General features: G+C 38.4%; 1 protein-coding gene across 2 annotated transcripts in view; it reads left to right on the forward strand.

The window, feature by feature from the left end:
* FTO (FTO alpha-ketoglutarate dependent dioxygenase) overlaps positions 1-26,768 on the forward strand; it is a 378,421-nt gene that overhangs the window by 87,321 nt on the left and 264,332 nt on the right. For both annotated transcript variants that reach the window (XM_060084496.1, XM_060084497.1), the window contains exon 2: positions 14,903-14,980. In XM_060084496.1, coding sequence (XP_059940479.1) covers positions 14,903-14,980 — 78 coding nt within the window. The remainder of the gene's footprint in view (positions 1-14,902; positions 14,981-26,768) is intronic.

Here is a 26,768-nt window from a genome sequence, read left to right on the forward strand (position 1 = left end):
AACTATGGTCCTGCAGCACTTCTGGTGTGGAAACAAAAAGTGAATTTAGGTCCTATGGGTCATAGGGACTAAGCTCTACCACTTGAGATGGGACCAGAACTACGCTTACTGTGTGAAGCCAGGGGTGGAGGTGGAGTTGTACTTCTCATAAAAGGAGACTGAAAAAAGACCACGGTGTCAGGAACATAGCTTATATGGAGCTAGGGGTTTTGAGGGACAGAAGATAGGTAAACCTTCAAGAGTAGAAATTGAATCGGACTGATTGATTGTGGAGTGATGGGGGGAGAGAACGTAGTGCTCCAGATCACCATTTGTGAGGCTTGGTCCTGGACTGGTGGTATAGGGTCCTAGCAGAGGAAACTGCTGAACCACTGTGGAGGGAAAGGGGAGCACATGTGGAGGAGGGGGGGACGCAAAGACAAAAAAACTGTCCACTCAGAATTAGCCTTCAAAACAAAATACTGAAATAATTAAGGAAAACAAGTGCAAAGAGAATCAACAATGTGAATAAAAATTCATTCCAGATGAGATTAATTTTATAGAAAAGTCAGACAAAGACTGAAATAATCGTGTTCAAGAAATTCAAAGGGATAAGAAAAGGCATCACATTGATAAAAATGAGATTTAAAAATGCCCCCAAATGCAGAAATGGAACAGGAACAGCTTTACATGAAAAAGAGCCAAGTACAAATTTTGGAAATGAAAAGTATAGTCGTAGAAATAGTAAACTCAGTAGATGGGATGAACTTTAGCCCTGACACAACTAGAAAGAGAATTGATGAATTGGGGGAGACTACTGAGGAATTCACCCACAATGTAGCATAAAGAGACAAAAGATTGAAAAAAAAGAGAGAACAGTTGGGAGACTTGGAGGATAGATTGAGAGATTCCACCAAATGTCTAATAGTAGTTCCAGAAAAGTAGAATGAAGATTATGATGGAGAAACAAAATCTGAAGAAGCAAGTGTTGAGAATTTTCCTTATTTAAAGAAAGACATGAGTCTGATACTCTGAGCAATACCATCATGTTGAAACTGGAATGTGAGGGATATAAAGAAAAAAAAATCCCTAAGAGATTCACACTCCAAAAATGCAGTTTATATACAAAAAGAAGGTTCTTGTTAGATGGCAATTTAAGTAATGTATATTTTTCTAAATATCTATTTCACCTAAGTTAGTTCTCAAATGTATCATATTTTCATATTATTCTCTCTTTTTTTTTTTTTTTTGCCGTACGCGGGCCTCTCACTGTTGTGGCCGTACGCGGGCCTCTCACTGTTGTGGCCTCTCCCGTTGCGGAGCACAGGCTCCTGACATGCAGGCTCAGCGGCCATGGCTCACGGGCCCAGCTGCTCCGCGGCATGTGGGATCTTCCCGGACGGGGGTACGAACCCATGTCCCCTGCATCAACAGGCGGACTCTCAACCACTGTGCCACCAGGGAAGCCCTGAAGAGTTTTTATAATGCAGGGAGGTTGTATTTTGTCAAATGCTTTTTCAGCATCTATTGAAATCATCATGTAATTTTTATCTTTTATTCTCTTAATGTGGTGTATTACATTTATTGATTTGCATATGCTGAACCATCCTTGCATCTGAGGGATAAATCCTATTAGGTCATAGTGTATGATCTTTTTAATGTGCTGTTGAATCTGGTTTGCTAATTATGAGTTTGAGAGTATTCCTTTTTCTTTAATTTTTGCAAGAGTTTGAGAAGAGCATTAATTCTTCTTTAAATGTTTGATTCACCAGTGAAATCATCTTCGTTGGGAGGTTTTTGTTTACTCATTCAGTCTCCTTGCTTGTTGTTATTGGTCTGTTCAGATTTTCTATTTCTTCATGATTCAGTCTTGGTAGATGAATGTTTCTAGAAATTTATCCACTTCTGTGTTATTCAGTTTGTTGGCATATATTTAATCTTAGTAGTTCTATGATCCTTTGTATTTCTGTGTTATTATTTGTAATTTCTTTTTTCATTTATAATTTTATTTACATCTTCCCTCTTTTTTTCTTAGTAAGCTAAAAGTTTGTCAATTGAGCATATCTTTTTTAAAAACCACTTGGTTCTATTGATTCTGTTTGTTTCTATTTTTTTTTCTTTTCTTGTCTCTCATTTATTTCTGCTCTGATCTTGGTTATTTCCTTCTTTCTGCTAACTTGAGCTTAGTTCGTTCTTTTTCTAGTTCCTTTAGGGGTAAAGTTAAGTTGTTTCTTGGAGAGCTTTTTGTTTTCTTAATGTATGCATTTATCACTATAAACTTCCTTCTCAGAAGTGCTTCTCCTGCATCTCATAAGTTTTGGTATGTTGAGTTTCCATTTTTGTTTGTTTCAAGATAGTTTTAAAATTCTCTTTTTATATCTTCTTTGATCTATTGGTTGTTCAGGAGTGTTTTTTAATTTGCACGTATGGTGTATTTTCCAACTTTCCTTCTGTTACTGCTTTCCAGTTTCATACCATTGTAGTTGGAAAAGATACTTGGTATGATTTCAGTCCTCTTAAGTTAGCTAAGACTTGTTTTATGGCCTACCATACATCTGTCCTGGAGAATGTTCTTTGTGCACTTGAGAAGAATGTATTCTGGATTGAATGCTCTGTATATGTATGTTAAGTACTAAAGTATACTTAAAGTATAGTTCATGTCCAATGTTTTCTTACTGATTTTCAGTCTGGATAACCTATTGTTGAAGTGCAGTACTGAAGTCCCCACTATTATTGAATTGTTGTCTGTTTTTCTCTTCAGATCTGTTAGTACAGTTGACCCTTGAACCACATGGATTTGAACTGCACAGGTCTACTTTTATGCAGATTTTTTTCAATAAATATACAATCAGCCCTCCATATCCACGGGTTCTGCATTCACAGATTCAACCAAGCATGGATTGTGTACTAAGTTTGTAATCTGTGGTTGGTTGAATCTCTGGATGTGGAACCCATGAGTACAGAGAGCCAACTGTGGGACTGGGCATACTCGGATTTTGGGTTTTCAGATGAGTCCTAGAACCAATCTCCCATGGATACCGAGGGACGACGGTATTTGTTTAATACATTTAGGTGTTCCAATGTTGGGTATATATATATTTATGATTGTTATATCCTCTTGATGAATTTACCTATCTATCATGGTATAATGACCTTCTTTATCTCTTGTTGCTGCTTTTCAGTTAAAGTCTATTTCATCTAAGTATGGCTACCCTATACCCTAAGTATAGCTCTCTTTTTGTGTTCTTAAATCTTAAGTGAGTCTTTTGTAGGCAGCAAAGAGTTGTGTATTGTATTTTTTTTAATCCATTTGTCTACTCTGTGTCTTTTGTTTGGAGAATTTGATCCATTTACATTTATTTATTTTTAAAAATTTATTTAGTTATTTGTGGCTGCTTTGGGTCTTCGTTGCTGTGCGCGGGCTTTCTCTAGTTGCGGCGAGTGGGGGCTACTCTTTGTTGCGGTATGTGGGCTTCTCATTGCGGTGGCTTCTCTTGTTGTGGAGCGCAGGCTCTAGGTGCGCGGGCTTCAGTAGCTGTGGCTCGAAGGCTCTAGAGTGCAGGCTCAGTAGTTGTGGTGCATGGGCTTAATTGCTCCGCAGCATGTGGGATCTTCCCGGACCAGGGCTCGAACCCGTGTCTTCTGCATTGGCAGGTGGGTTCTTAACCAATGCGCCACCAGGGAAGCCCCTCCATTTACATTTAGAATGATTATTAATAGGAAGGGACTTACCAATGCCATCTTTTAAATTGTTTTCTGGCTGTTTTGTAGTGCCCGTGTTCATTTCTTCCTCTCTTGCTGTCTTCCTTTGTGAATTGATGATTTTCTCTAGTGGTATGCTTTGATTCCTTTCTCTTCATGTTTGTGTATCAACTGTAGGGTTTGGCTTTATGGTTAACATGAGGTTTACATAAAATATCTTATAGATGTAACAATCTATCTTATGCTGATAGTTGCATATAAAAACTACCCTTTTATTCCTCTCCTTTTATTTTTCTGATGTCAAAATTTGCCTCTCTTTGTATTGTGTATTCATTAGTAAATTATTGTAGGTATAGTTTAAAAAATATGTTTACTAAACTATTTCGGTCTTTATATTAGAGATAAGTGATTAGCACATCACCATGTGTTTTGATTTTTACTATGTATGTTATCAGTGTGTTGTATATTTCCATATATTTTTGTGTTATTAATTTAGTGTCCTTTCATTTCAGCTTACAGAATTCCTTTCAGCATTTCTTGTAAGGCAGATCTAGTAAAGATGAATTCCCTCAGCATTTGTTTGTCTGGGAAAGTATTTTGTGTTCATTTTCGAAGGACAACTTTGCCAAATAAATTCTTGGTTGGTAGTTTTTTTCTTTCAGCACTTTGAATATGTCATCCCACTGTCTCCTGGTCTGTAAAGTTTCTGTTGAAAATCCAAAAGCCTTATGGGGGTTCCCTTGTAGGTAATAGGCTTCTCTTGTTGCTTTTGAGATTCTCTTTTTTGTCTTTGAGTTTTGACAGTTTTATTGTAATGTATTTTGGGTTAGATCTTTTGGGGTTGAATTTGTTTGGGGACCTATGAGTGTCATGAATTTGGATGGCCAACTCCTTCCCTATATTTGGGAAGTTCTCAGCTATTATTTCTTTAAATATTTCTTTAAATATGCTTTCTGCCTCCCTTCTCCCTCTCTTTCCCTTCTTGGACTCCAGAGGTTCACAGACTGCTTCTCTTGATGGTACCTTCTTCACTCTTTTTCTTTGCTCTCCTCAGACCCAATAATTTCAAAAGTCCTGTTTTCTCTTCACAGATTCTTTCTTCTGTTTAATCCATTCTGCTGTTGATACTCTCTGTTGCACTTTTTATTTCATTCATAATTTCATACATTTAGCTGTATTTTTCAGCTCCATAATTTGTTTGGTTTCTTATCATTTCTGTCTCTTCGTTTAACTTCTCATTTTGTTTGTGAATTTTTTTCCTAAATTCTTTGAATTGTCTTTCTGTATGTTCTTGTAGCTTATTGAGCTTCCTTAAATCAACTGTTTTGAATTCTTTATTAGGCAAATCATAGACCTCCATGTCTTTGGAGTCAGTTACTGGAAATTTATTGCTATCCTTTTTTTTTTTTTTTTTTTTTGCGGTACACGGGCCTCTCACTGTTGTGGAGCACAGGCTCCAGACACGCAGGCTCAGTGGCCATGGCTCATGGGCCTAGCCGCTCCGCAGCATGTGGGATCTTCCCGGACCGGGGCACGAACCCGTGTCCCCTGCATCGGCAGGCGGACTCTCAACCACTGCGCCACCAGGGAAGCCCTATTGCTATCCTTTGTTGGTGTCCTGTTTCCTTGATTTTCCATATTCCTTGAAGTCTTACATTTGCTGTCTTTGTATTTGAAGTAGCACTCACTTCCTCTAGTCTTAACTGACTGACTTCCAGAGAGAAATTCCTACTGTCTGCCATGTTAGGGATTCTGAGGCTTTCTCAAACCTTCTTGGATACCCCTGTCCCACATTTCTTGCTCCCTCCTGTGGCAGAATTCTTAAGCTTGTAAACCTTCTCTCAGTCCTGCAAAGCACCAGGCTGAATACTGACAGCCTCCCTTTTGCTTTTCCAAGGGCAGTGCTGAATGCTCAGATTTGTGGTCTCTCTCCAGTCCACAGATTCAGAATGGCTTTCTGAGCATGCTCACTAGAGAGCATGCAAAAACTTGCTCTCACCACCATCAGGAGTGTGCATACCTGCCACAGAATGGGAGAATGGGAGTGTTTGTGAGTGAAGCTTATGGAGAACTGGCAGTGCCCCTGGTGCAGTTGGGAGATCAGCAGATGGGACAACCCTAGTGTCTTGTGAATGGGCCCCTTGATGGAGTCCATGATGTGGTTAATAGGATATATGTCCCTTTACTACATTCATTCCAATCCCTGGCTGCTGTTCTCTCAGCCTCTCACGCTCCCCCCCTCCCCCCCACCCCAGTCATGCAGCTCATGATTAAGTGAGAGAGAAATGTTCCTCTTTGGTAGCATCCCACACAGCTGGAGGAGCTGGCTACCCACTCACACGGTTTCACTTTTTACTGTGGGAGAAATCATGGGCCAAGACAGATTCTCTTAGCGCTGAGCTGTGCTCCCTTGTGGGAGGGGTGACGTTGGTATGTCAAACCATTCCTCTTACTCTCTTCAGTGTGTCCACTCTTGGATATTTTTGCTCAAACACTGTGCTGGAACTTCTCCACTGAACTCCTAGACTTCCACAAAGGCTTTCTTTTCTGTGGGTGATTGTCTAAGTCGGTGTTCCCCAGGGCCTCCTGGACCTTGGCTGAGAGGAGCTGGAGCCCACTCCTGAGCCATTTCAGGGTCCACAGCTGGGATTGAGGTCTGTATGCCTATTTCCTGACTCACAGGTTGACAAGACTTCTTCTGGGTCCCTGGAGTGTGGTGCTAGATCACACAGCCCTCACAGAAGGCACTTTTGTCTGTGGTTGGATGCCAAATTGTTTTTGTTGGGGGGCGCATACAATCAAGTGACGTCTTACTCGGCCATGTTCCTGACATCATTCTCCCCCAGGCAAAATGTTTTTTTTTTAATGATTTGAATCCTTTTAAATATAGTGATATCAAGATATGGTCTATCTTGGCAAATGTTCTATGTGTATTTGAAACAAATGTGTATTTTGTTTTGCTGTTTGGTTAACTGTTATATAAATGTCAATTAGGTCAAGTTAGTTTATGGTGTTGTTCAGGTCTTCTGTATTCTTACTAAGTGTTCCGAGTACTTGTTCTGGCAATTATTGAGGGGGGGTGATATTGACTGTAATTGTGGAATCATCTACTGTTGGCCCTTGAACAACATGGGTTTGAACTGTGTGGGTCCACTTATAATGTGGATAGTTTTCAACAGCAAATACTGTAGTACTACATAATTCTTGGTTGGTTAAATCTGTGGAAGCAGGGGAACCACGGATACAGAAGGCCGACTATAGGTTATATGTAGATTAACCCCTGTGTTGTTCAGCGGTCAAGCATATTTCTGTTTGCTGGTCTATCAATTTTTGCTTAATGTATTTGATGGATCTGTTATTAGTTGCATAGATATTTAAGGCTGGTATGTTCTCTTGATGAATTGATTCCTTTATGATTGCAAAATGACTCTTTTTGCCTCTAATAATATTTTTTGCTCTGAAATCTATTTTGTCTAGTGTCAGTATAGCTACTTCAACTTTCTTTTGATTAGTATTACTGTGGTAAATATTTTTTTTCATCCTTTTACTTTTTAAAATCTTTTTTTATTGTGATAAAATACGCATAAGACTTTTTAAAGTGTACAGTTTTGTGGCATTAAGTACATTCACATTGTCATGTCCATCCTTTTACTTTTAATTTATTTGTTTCTTTATACTTGAGGTCAATATCTTATAGGCAGGATATAGTTGGATATTGATTTTTAGAATGTAATCTGACAGTCTCTTCTTTTTAACTGAATTGTTTAGACTATTTATATTAAATGTGATTGTTTATATGGTTGGATTTAATTCTACCAGTTTACTTTTTGCCCATTGTTCTTTTTTATTCTCTATTTCTGTCTTCTTGGTTTGATTTTTCATGATTCTGTTTTATCTCCCTTGTTGGCTAGTCTCCTATAACTCTTTGTTGTTATATTATGGTTGTTTTAGGTTTCTAGTATCCATCTTTATCTTAATAGATTCTTCCTTGAAGTAGTACTATTACACTTCACATGTAGTTTAAGAATCTTACAATATACTTCTGCTCTGTTTTAACTGTTGTGTTACTGTTATTATATGTTTCACTTCTACATATATTATAAACCCAGCAAAGTACTATTATTTTTGCTTTAAATAGTTGTCTTTTATAAAGATTATATAATAAGGAATAAAGTCTTTTCTATTTCAAGTGTAGTTATTATGCGTGATGCTTTTTATTCCCCTGTGAAGACTCAGATTTATCTAGTATCATTTTCTTCCTATCTGATGGTCTTCCTTTATCATTTCTTACCATGAAGCGCTGCTGGTTTTGAATTTCTACTTTTATATATCTGAAAAAGTATTTTGCCTTTGTTTTTGGAAGATATTTTGGCTTGGGATAGAAACCTAGTTTGACAAATTTTTTTTTTCTCTCAGTTATTTGAAAATGTTTCTTCACTATCTTTGGGTAACATGCTTTCCATGAGGTATTTCATGTTGTGATCTGTTCCTGTGTACTTACTATTTCTTTTTCTCTGACTGCTTTAAAGATTTTCTCTTTTTCACTGATTTTAAATAATTTGATTATATTGTGCCTTAGTGTTATTTCCTCATTTTGTGTGTGTGTGTGTGTGTGTGTGTAGTTGTTTGAACAACTTGAATCTGTGGATTTATAGTTTTCATCAAATATGGAAAATTCTTGGCCAGTATTTTTCTTTCTCCCATTCTTTCTCTTCTTCTTTGATGACTCTAATAATATGTATTAAACTGCTTAAAGTCATCCCACAGCTCACTGATACTCTAATAATTATTTTTTCCCTGTGTTTCCTATTGGATAATTTCCACTGCTATGTCTTGTTTTCACTATTCTTTTCTTTTGTGATACCTAACCTGTTTTGAATCCTATCCACTATATTTATATTTCATCTCAGACATTGTGGTTTTCCTGTCTGGAAGTTTAATTTCTTTTTCTCTATTAACCATGTTCAGTCTTTTCCCAACTTCTTGTACTTATGAACTACAGTTATATCACTGTTTTTAGTGTACTTGTCTCCTAATTCTGTCATCTGTGCCATTTTAGGTCGGTTCCAATTGACTGATTTTTCTCTTCATTATCACTCATATTACCTTGCCTTATAGTCTTGTCTTCCTTTCCATGCCTTGTAGTTTTTGATTAGTTTGATCTTTTCAGTCTTACTTTTTAAGCTGTTTATAAAGGAATAGAGCAGTAGTCCAGGGCTAATTTTATACCACTATTGAGGCAAAATCCTCCTGAGAATTCTTCCTGATTTGTGGATTATGAGGTTTTTTTTACTGTAACTGGATTTTTGGTCTACTACAGCATAGGCTCCCATTATTAAGAACTGAACAAGAAATGCTAAAAAAAAAAAAAATTCTTGAAAACATTGTAGAGCTACCAAAGCAGCCAGGACTTGAGAGTCCAAAAGTAGTGGTTATAAGCATTGGTTTTAAATTTAATCAATAGGATTGATTTTAATTAAAATTACTTAAAATGTTTACATTTATATGTGCTTTTTTAAAGTGAAAGATTGAACACTTCTTGAAAGATCAGATTTCTCTTGTTTCAGGGTTGTGTGGTGGAGTGTAGTGGAAATGACCTTTATACTTAGGGAATGAGATTATGAGTTGTGACTAGTAGTGTAATTTTTGTCAGTCACTTTGTCTCTCTGGATGGGCCTTTGTTTCTTCATCTTTTCTAAAATTTCACAGTCATTTTTATTTTTATCACCAGTGTAGTTAATCGAGGCATTTTATATATATAAAATTTTATGGAGAGTTTTTATACAGTTCTGCTGTTGTTCACCCAGGGAAATTAATGTCTGAATTTCTTATGTATATGGCATAAAGTATAATTTGATGGGTTACACATAGGATTGCTTATAAATAATTCACAACTAATAAATAAAACTGTCCTTTTCAGACATGGGTAAATAACAGTAGCAAGTGGTTGCCAAAGTGTATTGAGGGTTTTTTTACGGGCTTGGCAATGTTCTTAGATCTCTACATGTACTACTTCATTTATACGTCACAGGGAGATACACCAGTCCCAAATCATATATCTACGCTGGTAGTACTGGTGTTAGAACTAACAGTTAGGCTTCTTAGATGCTCATGCTTTGTTATAGACCCCTTCCTCCATTTGAATGCCATTTGCTTAATATCTGCATAGTTTATAGTTTATAAAATGCGCTGATATATATGATTAATTTTATTTCATCTTCGCAACACCCTGTGAAACAGGGTTTTATAGATGAGTAAAGTGAAGTTTGGAGGGGTTGATTCAGGTGTGGTACCACATCTAGGAAGTGATAGAGTCGGGATACAAATTCTACTCTTCCCTCCAAATTTGTTTATTTTTACCGTGCCGTATTTTCAGTGAGTAAAGGAAAGCGAATGCTCTTTGTTGAGATAACTTTTTTTTTCTTTTTAAAAGCAAATATGGAATCTGGGTATATGAAATATTTATTTATACTTCTTTTGGCTTAGCTACTTCTCACTCATCTTTCTGGTATTAGTTTTGATGTGTCTTCCTTGGGGAGATTTTCCTTACTTATGCTCTGCCCAAGGACTAGGTCAGTTTTCCTACTTATTATTTGAAACCCTCAGAAGATCAGGTGCTTATTTTTATATTGAACATTCATAAGCCTTTATTTGTGATTGTATTTTGAAGACTCAGACAAAATTAATTTTTTACTGAACCTGACAAAATATGATTCATAGTTTAAAAATTATGTGGAAAATGAAAAATGGATAAAGAATAGGGGCTGTTAGCATAATCTGACGAGGCTGAAGAGACAGCAGTGGGATGGAAAATACACTTCATCTGTGAAAGATACACCTTCACATTATGAGTCATGATCCAGTTAATCTTTTTAGGTAATAACTGTAAGATTCGCAAACTATATGCCTATTTGACAAGATATGGAAGCTGAGATACAATTTAACTTTTCACAGTGAGTCAGAAGCTTATTAGGGTTAAAGTTTCTGACATCCAACCTTTATGGTTTTGAGTTGCAATGTGTTTTACTTAAGGCCTTGTGTCTGTGTACCCTTTCCTTGCAGGAGCTGCGGAGGTGGTTGTAGCCCTCATCGAGGGGTCTTCAGTGCTCCTCCTGCAGGTGGGAGAGCCGAGGCTTTGCACCCCCTCTGGCTTTCTGTGTGGCATGTGTGAACAGCTTGACGTATTTGACACTAGGGTGACAGCAAAGAAGCTGTGAGCAGAGCAGTGTGCTGTAAGGCCCAGCTGTGTGGATTTATCTGCATCTCAGGCGGAGGAGCAGCAGTTAGCCAGATCTGACAGTCAAACATGAGCGCCTTCTGCCTCCACTCCAGAGTGCATTTGAATGTCGTGTGTGTTTACTGACTGCTTGACATTTGACACAAAGAAATTGTCAGAGCTGTTTCTCTTCCCCCTCTTCACTCTTTACTGTGCTAGTCTACAAGTCTACCCCCGAAATACTTTATCATACATCACAAAAGTATGCACTGTCTAATATAAAGCCAAAATTCATCTCATGTCATTTTCATCTTTGTATTGAATTCCACATGAAGAATTAATAGGTAATATACTTGAGTTGATAATTGGTAATATGTTGCATAGGCACTATGTTTACAGAGTTCAAAAATCAAAGCAATACAAAAAGAAATACTTTGTATAGTCTTACTCCATCCCTGGCTCCTTCTACTTGTTTCCCACCTCTGCCCCTGAGAGAGAACCACTTGCGTAGTTTGTCACATGTCCTTTATGTTTCTTTATGCAAATACAAGCAGATATTCTTTCCCTTGCCTTTCACTTCCCCATGCGTCCTGGAGAGCTCTTTGTTTCACTAAAGGGAGCCTCCTCGGTCTTGTTTACTGTTGCTTTGTATTTCATTGTGTGGATGTACCAGCGTTTATTTAACCATCCTCTGTGGCTGGACACTGGCACTGTTTCTAATCTTTTTTTTTTTAGTTGGGATATAATTCACACACCATAAAATTCAACCTTTTAAGTATGCAACTGAGTGGTATTTAATATGTTTCCAAGCTTCTGGTCTACAAATAGTGGTCCAGTGAGTAAACTTGTACGTACATTCTTCAGAACATGGTACAAGTAAGAAATTAAAATCCTTAGAAGTAGGATTTTGGGATCAAAGGGAATGCATTTGAATTTCGATAGGAGTTGTCAGTTGCCCTGCATCGGAATTGTACCCTTGTGCACTCCTGAGTATGAGAGGGCTTGCTTCTCTGTAGTTATGCTCAAAGTGACTATGCCTTTCTATAAAGCAATCTTAATTTTTAAGAAATGTGTGTTGTTCATGAACTACCAGTTTAATCTAATAATCATTCCTGATTGACTTCACCAAGGCAAATATGACCAAAGGTTCTTTTTAAGTTGATAAATAGTGCTATTTATAATTGATCTCATTAGTTAATCAGTAGAATTACAGGTTGTGAATGTTGATGTACAGAGCAGATTTCATCTGTGTGGCCTTAAGTTGAGTGATGTCCTGACCCCATTCTCTCCTGTCATAGAGATATAACAATGCTCACAGTATTAAAATTAAAATTCCCAGTGGAACAAGACCACTTATATTCTGCTTGCTCTATGGTAGGAACATTCTTGTAGAATTTTATCCTTTCGGATACCTGCACCCCAGTGTTCATAGCAGCACTATTTACAATAACAAGACATGGAAACAACTTAAGTGTCCATCAACAGATGAATGGATAAAGAAAATGTGGTGTATATATATATGTGTGTGTATATATATATATGTATGTGTATACACACACACACACACACACACACACACTAGATTATTACTTAGCTATAAGAAAAGAATGAAATAATGCCATTTGCAGCAACACGGATGGACCTAGTAATTGTCATACTAAGTGAAGTCAGACAGGGAAAGACAAACATCATATGATATCACTTAGATGTGGAATCTTAAAAAAATGATGTAAATGAATTTATTTACAAGTAGAAATAGACTCACAGTCATAGAAAACAAACTTATGGTTACCAAAGGGGAAAGGGAGGAGGAGGGATAAATTTGGAATTTGAGATTAACAGATACAGACTACTATATATATAAAAAAGACTTTTATCTTCTTGATACAGCCTTACAGGTTATAATGTTTTCTGTCTGTCTGATGCACTGGACCTCAACTGAGCTGAGAAGTGGTTTTTTTATAATAATTTTACTGAAGTATTTATTATAAGTGGAATTTCAGCCTCCAGTGTTGCTTGTTCATCTTTGGGACAGATCTCTTGCTGTTTAATCTGGTCAAGGTGGAATATGTAATTCCTAATAGAAATCTGTACCTTTGTGTTCCCTATTATATGCAGATTAGCTTTATGGACTCTCCCGAAGAGATTTTAAGGTGGTATTTGTAAGGTGGAGCCATCTCAAGGTCTGAGGTATCATGTGCATTTTAATTGTTCAAGCCTTTAACATTTTTTTAAACACTAAAACTTTTTGGGGGGCATGTAAGTGTTCTGTCTATAGAAAGGACTGGTAAAAGATTCATAGGAAAATGCAGGCTTTCCTGAACCTGAAGTGAAAATTGAGGTATAGGTTTTGATTAAGTTTGTGATGGAGTGCATAAATGTGCAAGTATAGGCGTGAAAACATCATTAGTTCTTTCTGGGTCCCAAATAATGGCTAATGTGGAAAACAGATAAACCTCTTAACCAATGATTTATATAAACCAATGGTTTGTGTTAGTATTATAGGTCCTTTGTAAAGGAAAACTCTTCATAGTTTAATTGGTAAGCCAGTCTTATTACAGATGAGAAAGTACCTTTTAGACAAAGCAGAAAGCTTTAATTATATAAACAGACTAGAATTTTACATAAGAGTAAAGTTTACTCTTTTACCTCTCTTAGGTGAACTGGTTGCTATTTTTCTATTCCCTTTTTTCTTTATTCACTTTGGATAATTATACAAAAGATCCAGAAAGGACTTGCGTTCTTCCTGAAGGGGTATTTGCTCTGGACTACTCTGTGATGGGTTAGTGTGAGAAGGCTGCCCAGAGGTGGGAGAGGATGATTCTCAGGGCCACCATGTCTGGTTGAGCAGGTTGTTCACTGCATAAAGACGGTGCCCATTGGGACAGGTTGGGGCTAAAATCCAGTTTGTGTTCTCCAAGTCATGCTGTAGGGAGTGGGGGGCATCAACCCAGAGTAAGGCACACCATTTTCTAATTCTTATAAAAGTGCCTTAGTGGCTGACAACAGCCTGAATAACGCATTGTACTGCAGTTTTATTTGTTTCTGCCTTTTCTGTTTTTTTTCTTTCAGAAAATTTCTATAGTATATAGATGATTTCTATGTGTATGTGTGTCTGTGTACCCATATATATATGCTATTTATATGTCACGTACACACACACACATATCACAGATGCTTGAATATAAGGTTAGATATTCTTTGAAAAAATCCCTCATAAGGAGGGTGTCATCTTGTATGTATTTGGTTCCTTATAAAGTACTTTGTAATGCGGGGTCCTCTCTTAGTTACCTTGTTTGAACAGCACGGGTACTATTTGGAAGACATAGTAGCTTGAAATGGCCTCAGATAACACTAGTTGTGGGTGCTTGAAAAGATTTCTTTATCAAATCGGAAAAGAAAAGAAGCAAAGATATTCAAGATACATTTAGTAATTATTCTAGGGATGAAACATCACTTTTAAAAAGTAATGTGTAAGTGGATATGATCTCAAATAAATGTATACAGGATGAATAAATTCTCCAAATACCCTGACATTATGTAAATGGATACTTGTGGCTTGGTTGGAGAGTTTCAGTGATAGTAAGGATTCGAAAACTGCTGTGTCTCAAGCAGATTATACAGACCAAAAGATTTGTTCTGGAAAACTGATTGGATAACTCAATTTGAGTTTGATTGGATAACTCAAAAGGTGACTCTAGTGATGAAGAAAAAGACCCTGATGTTAAAGATACATGTCAAGAGTGAAGCAAATTGCTTCCTGAAATGTGAGAGTGAATAAAATGATTATGTCTAAGTTAATGTTTTATATGGTGTATAATTTAAATGCATGTAATTAAATTAATGCATTTTATAATTGACTTTTGACTAATTTCTCTCTCGAAAAGCTTCTACATTCAAGTTGGCTAAATTTTGGAGGGTAGTCTCTTATGGGAAAAAATAAGGGATTGTCTTATGTTTTGGGTCAGTTTATATTCACCTGTAATCATTATTATTTTTAAACAGAAACTGAGGCTTCTCGAAGAGCTTGAAGACACTTGGCTTCCTTATCTGACCCCCAAAGATGATGAATTCTATCAGCAGGTAAGGTCTTTTAATATTTGTCAATTTGCACTGATTTTTTCCTGCTCTACCTTATTTTACCTATGAAGCCACTGTGGTCTAGAGAGGTTAAATGAGAGGTGAAATGGTCTGAGTTGGTCATCCAGTGTCTCCTCACCCCCAGAATATATAAATGCCTGCACAGTCTGCTTTCTGCTCTGAACTTAGTGCTTTAGCACAGTCGACTGTCTTTTCTTCCCCGAGCATCCTGTGTTCTTCCTCACTCCTTGTCTCTGCTCCTTCTGTTTCTTCTGCATAGAATATTCTTTTGCCCCTTATCCTGTTGCCAGATGACTAAGTTTTCAAGACGTCACTTAAACATCGCCTCCTTTGTGAAAGTTTCTTTACTTACCTCACCTACTAATAGAATTGATTGCACTCTCTGCTGTGCTCCTTGTAACTTATAAATAACTTGATTGTACCTATCACCTTGTATTGCAGTTGTGCGATTCTGTGTCTCTCCCCCTGAATTAGTCAGCACTCTTTCAATTACAAGTGACAAAGTCACAAACAAATTCATTGTGACATAAAAGGGAATTTATTGACTTACTTAACTTAGATGTCAAGGAGCACATGGCCGAATCCAGTTTCTCGAAAGATGTCATCTGATCACTGTTTTTCTGTTTCTTGGCTTGGCTTTTTTCTGTGTGGCTGCATGCTAGATAGGCTCTCCCCTGATAGTACAGGAGGACTCTGACAGCCCAGGGGGTATGTGGTCTTAAGCACATTGGATCTTAGAAGAAGGTGGTGATTTCTTTTTTCCTGGTCTGTCTGATTCCCCCAGTAACGATCTCGTTGGCCTGGTTAGAGGCATGTGCCTATCCCTGAATCAGTCATTGTGTTCAGGGGAGTGAGATGCTCCTGTTTGCTTGGCCTAGTTTCTGCACCCACTCTTGGAGTAGGGTTGGAGTATGACCATTCCCACTCACATTGCATGGAGTGTGAGTCAGAGATGGATGGTTTTCCCAAAGGAAAATTGGAGCCCTGTTCCAAAGAAGGAAAGAAAGGCATGCTGAGCAGTAAAAATAGTACCTTTTCATCTCTTCTTTCCTACCAGAATGTTAGCTCTTGGGGTATGAGAATTGGGCCACATCAGCTTGGTTTCTCCAGCACCTAGCATATGCTTGTCGTGCATATAGCTGATTCTCAGTAACCATGGAAAGAAGAAAGAATGAGCTTACCCATCTAGAATCCCAGGTCTCCCTTGCATTCTCAGTTCCAGGACATCATCTGTCATCTCCATTGTCATTAGAACTTCACTACCTTTCACCTGGTCAGCCCTTTTATGGATTGCTCTAGTTTTCTTTGCCCCTCTTTCCTTCTTTTTTTTTTTTTTTTAATTAATTTATTTTTTTGCAGTACGCGGGCCTCACCGTTGTGGCCTCTCCCATTGCGGAGCACGGGCTCCGGCCGCGCAGGCTCAGCGACCATGGCTCACGGGCCCAGCCGCTCCGCGGCATGTGGGATCCTCCCGGACCGGGGCACGAACCTGCATCCCCTGCGTCGACAGGCGGACTCTCAACCACTGCGCCACCAGGGAAGCCCTGCCCCTCTTTCTTAATCCTTAAAGCTGTAGTAGACTTTTTTTTTTTTTAAACCAAAACATAAATCCAAGCATGTCAACCTTCTGCTTCAAATCCCACAATGGCTGTCTGTTGCCCGACTCCTGCATTTCCAGCCTCGTCTTCCCCATTTTCTTACCTTTTTACCCACACTGGTTTTGGCAGTAGCTCAGACTAGCTGTGCAGTATTATATTTTGGGTCTTCCTGCTACGTCCTTTCCATATTCCTTCCTTGGAGAACTTCTGTGTTACCTGTTATTAGTAACAGCTCACATGTCATCTCCTGTAGGATGCTTCCCTGACACGTCTATAGCCCAGAGGTTGTCTCTGCTCCCTCTTGTGTGCACTTGTAGTACTTCATGTGTACCTTAATTATCTCAGGTTATTGTAATGATTTTATATGCTCCTTTCCCTCATCCTCTGTACTGTATATAGGGCCTGGCACCTAGTAGGTATTTAATTAGTTTGCTTGAATGGGTGAATGAATTAATGTATGCATTAGCTCATTTAAAAAGCAAGACATATAATAATATCTGGTGTGATTTTAATTTTGTTTTACACACAAATACTCCTCCCCAGGGGGGTGGCCTCTAGAACAATCTGAGGGACTGATACAGAAATGTAATATCCCAGACTGGTAGACTTTTCTCTTTTGAGCTTTTCTAGTTTTCCAAATTATCTAAATGAACATGTATTTTGTAATCAGGAAAAAAATAATTTTAAAAAGTATCCTTAAAACAGGTAAACCCCCCAAATGTAATCAGTTCTTAAATCCTTGCTAATATTTTCATAGATAGGAGCTTTCTGGTACATGGTAATGCACATTATTATAAAGCAACTTCTGAGCCTTTTTAGCTTTTGTATGGTGAAAGTAGTGCATGAACAATTAAACACCAAGGATAGCCCAGGTGCTGTGAGCCAGCCATACGCTGAGCCACAAAAGGAGACTCCAAGGCAAACAGAACAACTATCAAAGCTTCACTTTTTAAAAAATTTTTGAATCTTATTTATTTTTTTATACAGCAGGTTCTTAATTAGTTATCCATTTTATACATATTAATGTGTATATGTCAATCCCAATCTCCCAATTCATCCCACCACCACCACTGCACTGCCACTTTCCCCCCTTGGTGTCCATATGTTTGTTCTCTACACCTGTGTCTCTCCTTCTGCCTTGCAAACCGGTTCATCTGTACCATTTTTCTAGGTTCCATATATATGCGTTAATATATGATATTTGTTTTTCTCTTTCTGACTTACTTCACTCTGTAGGACAGTCTCTAGATCCATCCACATCTCTACAAATGACCCAGTTCCATTCCTTTTTATGGCCGAGTAATATTCTACTGTATATAGGTACCACATCTTCTTTATTCATTCGTCTGTCAATGGGCATTTAGGTTGCTTCCATGACCTGGCTATTGGGAATACTGCTGCAATGAACATTGGGGTGCATTTGCCTTTTTGAATTATGGCTTTCTCAGGATATGCCCAGTAGTGGGATTGCTGGGTCATATGGTAATTCTATTTTTAGTTTTTTAAGGAACCTCCATACTGTTCTCCATAGTGGCTGTATGAATTTACATTCCCAGCAACAGTGCAAGAGGGTTCCCTTTTCTCCACACCCTCTCCAGCATTTGCTGTTTGTAGATTTTCTGATGATGCCCATTGTAACTGGTGTGAGGTGATACGTCATTGTAGTTTTGATTTGCATTTCTCTAATAATTAGTGATGTTGAGCATCTTTTCATGTGTGTCTTGGCCATCTGTATGTCTCCTTTGGAGAAATGTCTATTTAGGTCTTCTGCCCATTTTTGGATTGGGTTGTTTGTTTTTTTAATATTGAGCTGCATGAACTGTTTATACATTTTGGAGATTAATCCTTTGTCCATTGCTTCGTTTGCAAATATTTTCTCCCACTCTGAGGGTTGTTTTTTCGTTATTTGTAGTTTCCTTTACAAAAGCTTTTAAGTTTCATTAGGTCCCGTTTGTTTATTTTTGTTTTTATTTCCATTACTCTAGGAGGTGGGTCAAAAAAGATCTTGCTGTGATTTATGCCAAAGGGTGTTCTTCCTATGTTTTCCTCTAAGAGTTTTATAGTGTCCAGTCTTACATTTAGGTCTCTAATCCATTTTGAGTTTATTTTCAAGGCTTCACTTTTATCTTGCTAGTAACACCCACAACAAACCTGATACCAATATCCAATCACTTTAAGTGCACCTTATAATAAGGGAGTGCTTCAACCAAACCTTTGTAAAGTAAATCTGTTCTCTTAAAAGATGAAGTAAAAATACTTTTTAATGACATGAATAAATAAAAAGTTTAGACCTGACATTGGGTCCCTTAAACAGGTCCTAGCCGCAGGAATGCCAACCCAGCTGCCAGTCATAAAAACAAGACTTTTTGCAGGGTCCATATTGGGTCTGTTTATTGACCCTTACGAGGTGCCAGGGACTGTGCTCAGTGTTCGATTAAGGCTGTCACATTTCATCCTCACAGCAGCCTCATTCATTCATTCCACAAATATATATTCAGCAGCTACTCTTCTTCAGACTCAGGGTGTTTAAGGTAGATACTGTCATTCCTATTTTACAAATCTGGCAGAGCTTGAGTTCAAGCCCATATTTGTTGACTCTGAAGACCCAGGCTCTTTCTGCTATACCGTATGCTCCCCAGTATACTGTGCTCAAATTCACAATGCCTTCAGAGAAGTTTTTTGGTTTCTTCTGATAGGTCGTAGAGAAAACCAATGAAAGAAAACAACAAAAGCAGCAACTCAAAGCAGAAGAGCAGAGAGGACCTCTGTTGGTTTACTATAGAGCACAAGGAAAGGAATGACATAGAAAACAACCTCTGGATTCCAGATACAGGAGTGCTACCCCTCTTATCCTGAGACAGTGCCACCCTCCTCAGCATTCCCCGTTTTGTGCTTTCCATCTGCCAGCTTGTCCTCAGTGCTTTATATGTATTTGCTCATTCAAATCTTATCACAACCCTCTGAGGCAGGTTGTTTTTAAAACTCCATTTTATTTTTTAATTTTATTTATTTATTTATTTATTTATTTTTTGCGGTACACGGGCCTCTCACCGTTGTGGCCTCTCCCGTTGTGGAGCACAGGCTCCAGACGCGCAGGCTCAGCGGCCATGGCTCACGGGCCCAGCCACTCCGCGGCATGTGGGATCCTCCCGGACCGGGACACGAACCCATGTCCCCTGCATCGGCAGGCGGACTCTCAACCACTGTGCCACCAGGGAAGCCCCACAAGCACAGTTTTAGGAGTCTCCTAGTTGGTGTTCCTTGTGCCCGCCCCAGCGCCATCAGAATTGTGTTCCGATAAATATGGCAGACTTGTCACTCCTTGCTTTGTAAATTTTGTTGGGTCTCTCTTGCCTCTGAGGTCAAGTTCAAACTCCTCTGCATACCCTACAAGGCCATTGACTGTATGGCCCCGAACAACCTCCCTGTTCTAGTCTCCACCCCATTGCCTGACATAGTTTCCAGCCTCAAACTCCTGTCATACAGAGTTTCTCACTACACCTTGGCTTTGCTGTGCCTCTCATCTTTTCATGCCCTTGTACCTTTTGTCCCCTGAGTCTAGAGTACCCACATCCCCTTTTCTGTCTGGTGAGTATCTACTCATCCTTAAAGACTTTGCTTCAGTACAGTCCCTTCTGTGATGATACCAGGAAGTCCCACTTGTGTAACTTTCAGAATATATTAAAAATTGGAACGCTTCTCACTACCTCTGCCGTGTACACTGTGGCCAAAGCTACCACCATCTCTTTCTCAGATGGTTGCCATGCCTAACTTCTTCTCCAGACTGTTTTAACATAGCATCAGTAGTAGTGTTCTTCTTAAAACATATATCAGCTCACTAGACTTGCTCAAAGCCCTTCAGTGGCTTCCCATCTTTGCAGAGTAAAAGCCTAGGCCCTGACAGTCACTTACAAAGCAGGGCAAGATCTGGCTCCTGACTGCTTCTCTTCCCTCATTTCCTGCTTCTCCCCACCTCCTCCTCTTCCCACTCTGGCATTCTTGCTCTTCCTGGAATAAACCAAGCACACTCTTGCCCCAAGGCCTTTGCACTTAATGTTCCCTCAGCCTGGAACTCTCTTCCCCCCAGGTATCTGCAGGGCTTGTGTGCTCATTTCTTGCCTTTCTAAGCTCAGATGTCACCTCATCAGAGGCCTTCTCTGCCCATCCTGTGTAAAATAGCGACAATCCCCCCTGGCACTGCTATCTTACTTACTTGGGTTTGTTTTTCTCCGTAGCACATATCACAATCTAAAATACATCAATACACAGTAATATAACAATACACAATGTAAAATATAAAGCAAATATATTTCATTAAACAAATAAGTAAATATTAAATAAGTAAAATTCTATATATATATACGTGTATAGAATGAACTATGTATACTATATAGTTATACTATATATATAAATATGAGCTCCCAGAGAGCATACAGAAGTTTTGCTTTCTCTGTATTTCCAGCACGTTGTGCTTTACAAATAATATGTGCTCGATAAATATGTATTCAATAAATGAGAATTGTCCAGACTCCCTTCCTAATAATTTATTCCCTGCTCCCATACTAGTGTATTCATACTTCTGTTGTGAGAAGTCTTAAATCTCTAACTCCTGGTTCCTATTTCTGTTTCTACTGTTAAACTATGAAATGCTATGGAACAGGACCTAACTTGTTTTTATCATTATACTTACGGCACTTATACAGTGTTTGGTACAAATGGATATTCCATAAATTTTCCATAAACAAAAAATGAACTACTGAATGAATGAGTGAACACACATTTTGTGTCACTTTGTAGCACATGACACATGATCACGAGACTCCTTGTGAGAGCTGTAGCAAGGCCTGGGCAGTGACTTGGGAAGAGTGCCTGCTTCTTTTGGGAGACAGCTCAGCATCTTGCAGCTGGGAGCTAGGCCAAATAAGTGTCTAGCCCATTTGTCTTGGGATGGCTGCCAAGTCATAAGCAATTTACAATGAGAATTATATAGAAAATATGATGACTGATACAGTGCGAATTTCTATAGAGTGCAAAATATAAAGTATGTTAACCAGCAAAATCTGTTAACAGCCAGATTAGAAATATACTCCCGTGAAATCAGAGTATCCTAGCACTTACATGAAGTGCATTTCCTGGGTCACTTGAAGATTTTAAATTTTATTTCACTCTCTGAAAGGTTGAGTTCCATTGGGCTTCATTTAGGTGAGCCTCCTGTAAACTGGTATCTTATTCATTTAATGCCATGTCTGGCTTCTCCATATGATGAAATTGTTTCAGAACCATCCCTTCATGTGAGAGGAGGAGGTAGAATTTTTATATAATGGTTTAAACTAGGTAGAAAATAAAGCTTATTCTCCAGAGAAGCTAACATTCTGTATCTTTTAGCCATTGATAAAGGCTTGGCATGTTAGCAATTTATATCTAAAATACCATTCCAATTTACAAAACAGAAATAGACTCACAGACATAGAAAACAAACTTATGGTTACCAAAGTGGGAAGTGGGTGGGGGAGGGATAAATTAGGAGTTTGGGATTAACAGATACACACCACTATATATAAAACAGATAAACAGCAAGGACCTACTGTATAGCACAGGGAACTATATTCAATATCTTGTAATAACCTATAATGGAAAATAATCTGAAAAAGAATATATACATATATATGTATAACTGAATTCACTTTGCTGTGTACCTGAAACTAACACAACATTGTAAATCAACTCTACTTCAATTAAAAAATATACCTTTCCAAATACTTATTAAACTATATAATCGTCATTTATGTCATAGAATCTTTTGTAGAGCTCAAGAAATATATTATGTGACCAGACAACTACTAATATAATTGCATGACTGTATACTCCCTGGAAAAACTTTAATGGGATTAAACAAAAAAAAATTCTAACATATTTGAAAATGTGCCAACAGCTGTTCCAAATTATCATGTGATATCTGATGTTCTACCTGTACCTGTCCAAAATGGAAAGTGAACTTATTTGTTTGACAGGGTGAACTAATATTATTTAATGTTCATTTCTTTTCCAGAGTTACCTGTTGTTGTCTTTAAAGAAAAATTTAACAAACACCACGTGGCACTTTTATGTGCCAGGCACTAATCTAATAACTTTATATACAATAAAGGGCATTTAGGCTTGGGGATTTTCTCTCTTGCAGTTTTTGGAGATTATGACAAAATTATCCAGTTATTGGTGTTCCCTGTGGTAAAATCAAAATTTCCTAGATAGAGCACTGAGCAACATTCCAAGTCACATCTAGACAGTACCAGAAGTTATCTTGAAATTTTTTTTAAATTTAGAGTCATCAGAAAGAATCTCTTGGCACATACGAAAGATGTCGTGACATTAAGAATTTTCTAATGTAACATCTTTTCTGATTTAAAAAGTATTCTACATTTATTTTGGAAAATTTGAAAATTATACAGATGTCTAAAGAAGAAAATTAAAATTACACCCAAGTACATTACCCAGAGATAACCACCAGAAACTTTTGGCTGTATTTTTTTTCCAAGTCTTCTTTTCTATGAGTATTTACATATATACTTTTTTTTCTTTTTATGAAACTACGACCCTATTGTCTAAGTATCTTGTTACTGATTTCTTGTATCGCAGTAGTTTGTTACTTAACGTTTTTCATAAAACATATAAAAATTCTTCTAGAATGTGTTACGTTAGTATTTCATCACATGAATGTACCATTTTCCTCTCTTTGGGCATTTTGGTGGTTTTCAGTTTTTAATTATTATAGACAACAGTATGGTGAATATCCTTATAGTCTTGGTACATTTCTCTAATTATTTCCCTATGACAAATTCTTGGAAGTAGAATAACTAGATGAAAAGATATGAACATGTTTAGGTTCTGATAGATCTTGTCCAATTGGCCTTAAGCAAGGTTGTAATAATTTGCCTTCCTAATTGCAGACTATCAGAGTATTTGATTTTGTTCTCAGCAACAATGTGTATTACCATGATAAAATTTTGTTTTTTGCAAACTTGATAGGTAAAACTAAACTAAATGTAATATAATACAAATATAATGTTAAGTTGTGTTTTTTCTGACCTGGTGCAGTTAAGGTTTTTTTTTTCTGTATTTAATTGAGAGCCTTCTCAATTTATGTGTGATTTTTTTCTGTTGATATAAATCTATATATTTACATCAAAGAAATCAGGAAACACTAAAAATCAAGGCTGATTTTTTTTTTTCCCCAGAGAGCCAATTGCTAAAGATTTGGACACTACTGTATATGCTCAAAATTTGTTACTGACGGGAGTATAAGATCAGAAACATTTGGATGGGAGAAAAGATCCTTCCTATACTGGAATAGGCTGGAAGGAGAAAGCAGATTTAAATTCAGATAAGATTGTAAATTTGATAATAGGTAGATGACTGAGTTTCAGGGGGTCTTTCAGGGGTGAAGGAGGGACACTTAAGTGAAAATAAACGAATCACTAGCTAAGAATGTGTGCCGATCATTAGGGCTGTTTGCTAAATGGTTCTCCATCCCTCCCCTGTCACCCAGCTTTTGGGTCCCAAAGTAGAATTACAGTTCTGGGCCCTCTCATATTCGATGAAACACGTGACTATTTCTGTCCAATGAAAAATGATAGCCATCACTTCTAGCCTGGAGTTTCATTGCCAGTGCCAGGCCCTCCAGCACACTCTTTTTCCGTTTGCATTGTAACCATCTGGTGGCTGCTTGGACCCCTGCGTTACTACTTTAATGGGTAGTGACTCTCTGCCAACACACAAATAATATGTGAAGTGAACAAGAAATATTGTTGGGTGAAGCCACTGAGATTTGAGGGTTGCTACTACAGTATCGTCTAGCCTATTCTGCCAGATCCAGAATGCAAGAAATAGTAGAAAGGATGCAGTAAGTTTGAGGAAGTAAAAGAAGAGAAATGAGTTAGTCAAGTCTGAATGTGGGAAAATGACTTTACTAGGAAAGCATAGTAGGACTGCCCTGCTTCTCAGCATGCCTGTGTGAGGTGTGTGATCATAACGTGACAAAAAGCAGAGTTAGGTGGCACCACTATCAACTGTCATTGAGACCACCAGGGATCCATTTAGGATTTCTGGTTTCTATACCTCTTTTATCCCAGTAGAACAACAGAGACAGAAATATACTCTCTGTTTACACAACTCATGAAGAGTGCAATATAATCTAGTAAGCAAGAGATAGAACATTCTGGAGCCATGAGCAGTAACTCTAATTTTGTCGCTAAACTGGCGATTCTCGGAGCAGGTCCCTGAGGCCTCAGTATACTTGAAGGCACATCTAACTAGCAGCAGTGATTAAAAGGAAATTTCTCCGTACTTTCTTAACAATTCCAGTGTTCTTTAAATAATCCTTAGTATAAAATATTAAAGAAAAGTAAGGTAATCCCCAAGAACTTGGTTTTGAAACATACTCCCTCTGGGACTGAGAGAGGAAGAAGCCTGGAAATAATACAGACACATATACATACACTCTTGCTGCTATTGTTCAGTATAGTCTGGGCCTGGAGACTAGTGAAGATATATTTAATACAGGGGAATTATAACTCCAAGGACCTGGGAAATTCACATAACCATATGAGTATCACATGTAAATACCTTAACATTGAAAACAATACTCTAAAAATAAAACGATAATAATGACATGGGAAAGTATTCAAAAAAATTTTTTTTCACTGATAACTCATGTCCCTCTCACCTCTGACCACATCTGCTTCTTTTCCTATCAGCCTCAAGGGCCCAGCAGTTCAGTACTTCATCTTCAAGGCAGGCTTTCCCCCCAAACTCCATACCTGGCAGGTCCTCTGTATCCTCCTGGTCACTTTCTCAAAGAAACCTTCCCTGAATTTCCAGCCTCACATAGTTATCCCCCTGCTTGAGACACTCAAGGACTTTGCTTCTGTAGTTAATCACCGTCTCTTCTGTACCATCAACCTCTTCTTCTGGTATCATTCCCATGAGTATGCTGACAAACCCTAGAGTACCCTTCCGTCTTCCACTGTTAAAGATTGTCCCTTGGTCTAGCGTTCCCTTGCATCAACAGCTCCATTTTTTCTCTTCCCTTTCATAGCAAAACCATGCCAACAGATATATAAATGCCATCTCCACCGCCTCCTCTTTCGTTCCATCATCAGCTGAGTCCCATCCGACTCTCACCCCCCTCACTCTGCTGAAGTTGCCCTTGTCATTGTCATCAGTGATTTCCGTGCTGCCCAATCTAGTGGATAATTTCTGTCCCCATCTCACTTGGCTTCTCAGGGGCAGCTGACATAGCTGACTCTTGCATCCTTCTTGAGATGCTCCTCTTCATCGGCTTCTGCGATAATACACTCTCCTGGCTTTCCACCTCAAAGGTTTCCTCTGTTGAGCCTTCCTCTGTGACTCAGAAAATGGCTTCGGGTTCGCTTCTATGTTTGTGCTGTTCCCCTAGGAGATCTCAGCCATTCCCAGGTCAACTGTGTGCCGTGCTGACAGCTCCCACCTTGACTTCCCTAGCCCCACTGTCTCCTCTGGGCTCCAGATGCCTCCTCATCTCCATCTGAAGATTTCGTTGCCATCTTCATGGCTACAGCTTCAAAATGGAGCTCCTCATTCCCTCCTGTTCTTCTACCTGTTTTGTTTTGCCCCAGTCTTTCTTATTTTAAAAAATAGTAGGGCTTCCCTGGTGGCACAGTGGTTAAGAACCCACCTGCCAATGCAGGGGACACGGGTTCGAGCCCTGGTCTGGGAAGATCCCACATGCCGTGGACCAATTAAGCCCGGGCGCCACAGCTACTGAGCCTGCGCTCTAGAGCCCGTGCTCCACAACAAGAGGAGCCACCGCAATGAGAAGCCCTCGCACCACAACATAGAGTAGCCCCCGCTCGCCACAGCTAGAGAAAGACGGTGCACAGCAACAAAGACCCAATGCAACCAAAAATAAAAAATAGTAAATAAAATAAATTAATTAAAAAATAGTGAATTGTTTATTCAGTTATTAAGTGCAGAGATCTGGAAGTCATCTGTAATTTCTTTCCCTTCTTCCTCCCTCACATCTAATTCATATTGTCTCTATTTGCTCTGCCTATAAAATACCTATTTTACCTGTCTGTTTATTTCTGTTTCTATTTCAGACCATCATCACTTTTCTCCTGGATGGTTGTAATAGCAGC

Source organism: Mesoplodon densirostris, chromosome 19, assembly GCF_025265405.1.
Source record: "Mesoplodon densirostris isolate mMesDen1 chromosome 19, mMesDen1 primary haplotype, whole genome shotgun sequence".
Classification (NCBI taxonomy): Eukaryota; Metazoa; Chordata; class Mammalia; order Artiodactyla; family Ziphiidae; genus Mesoplodon; species Mesoplodon densirostris.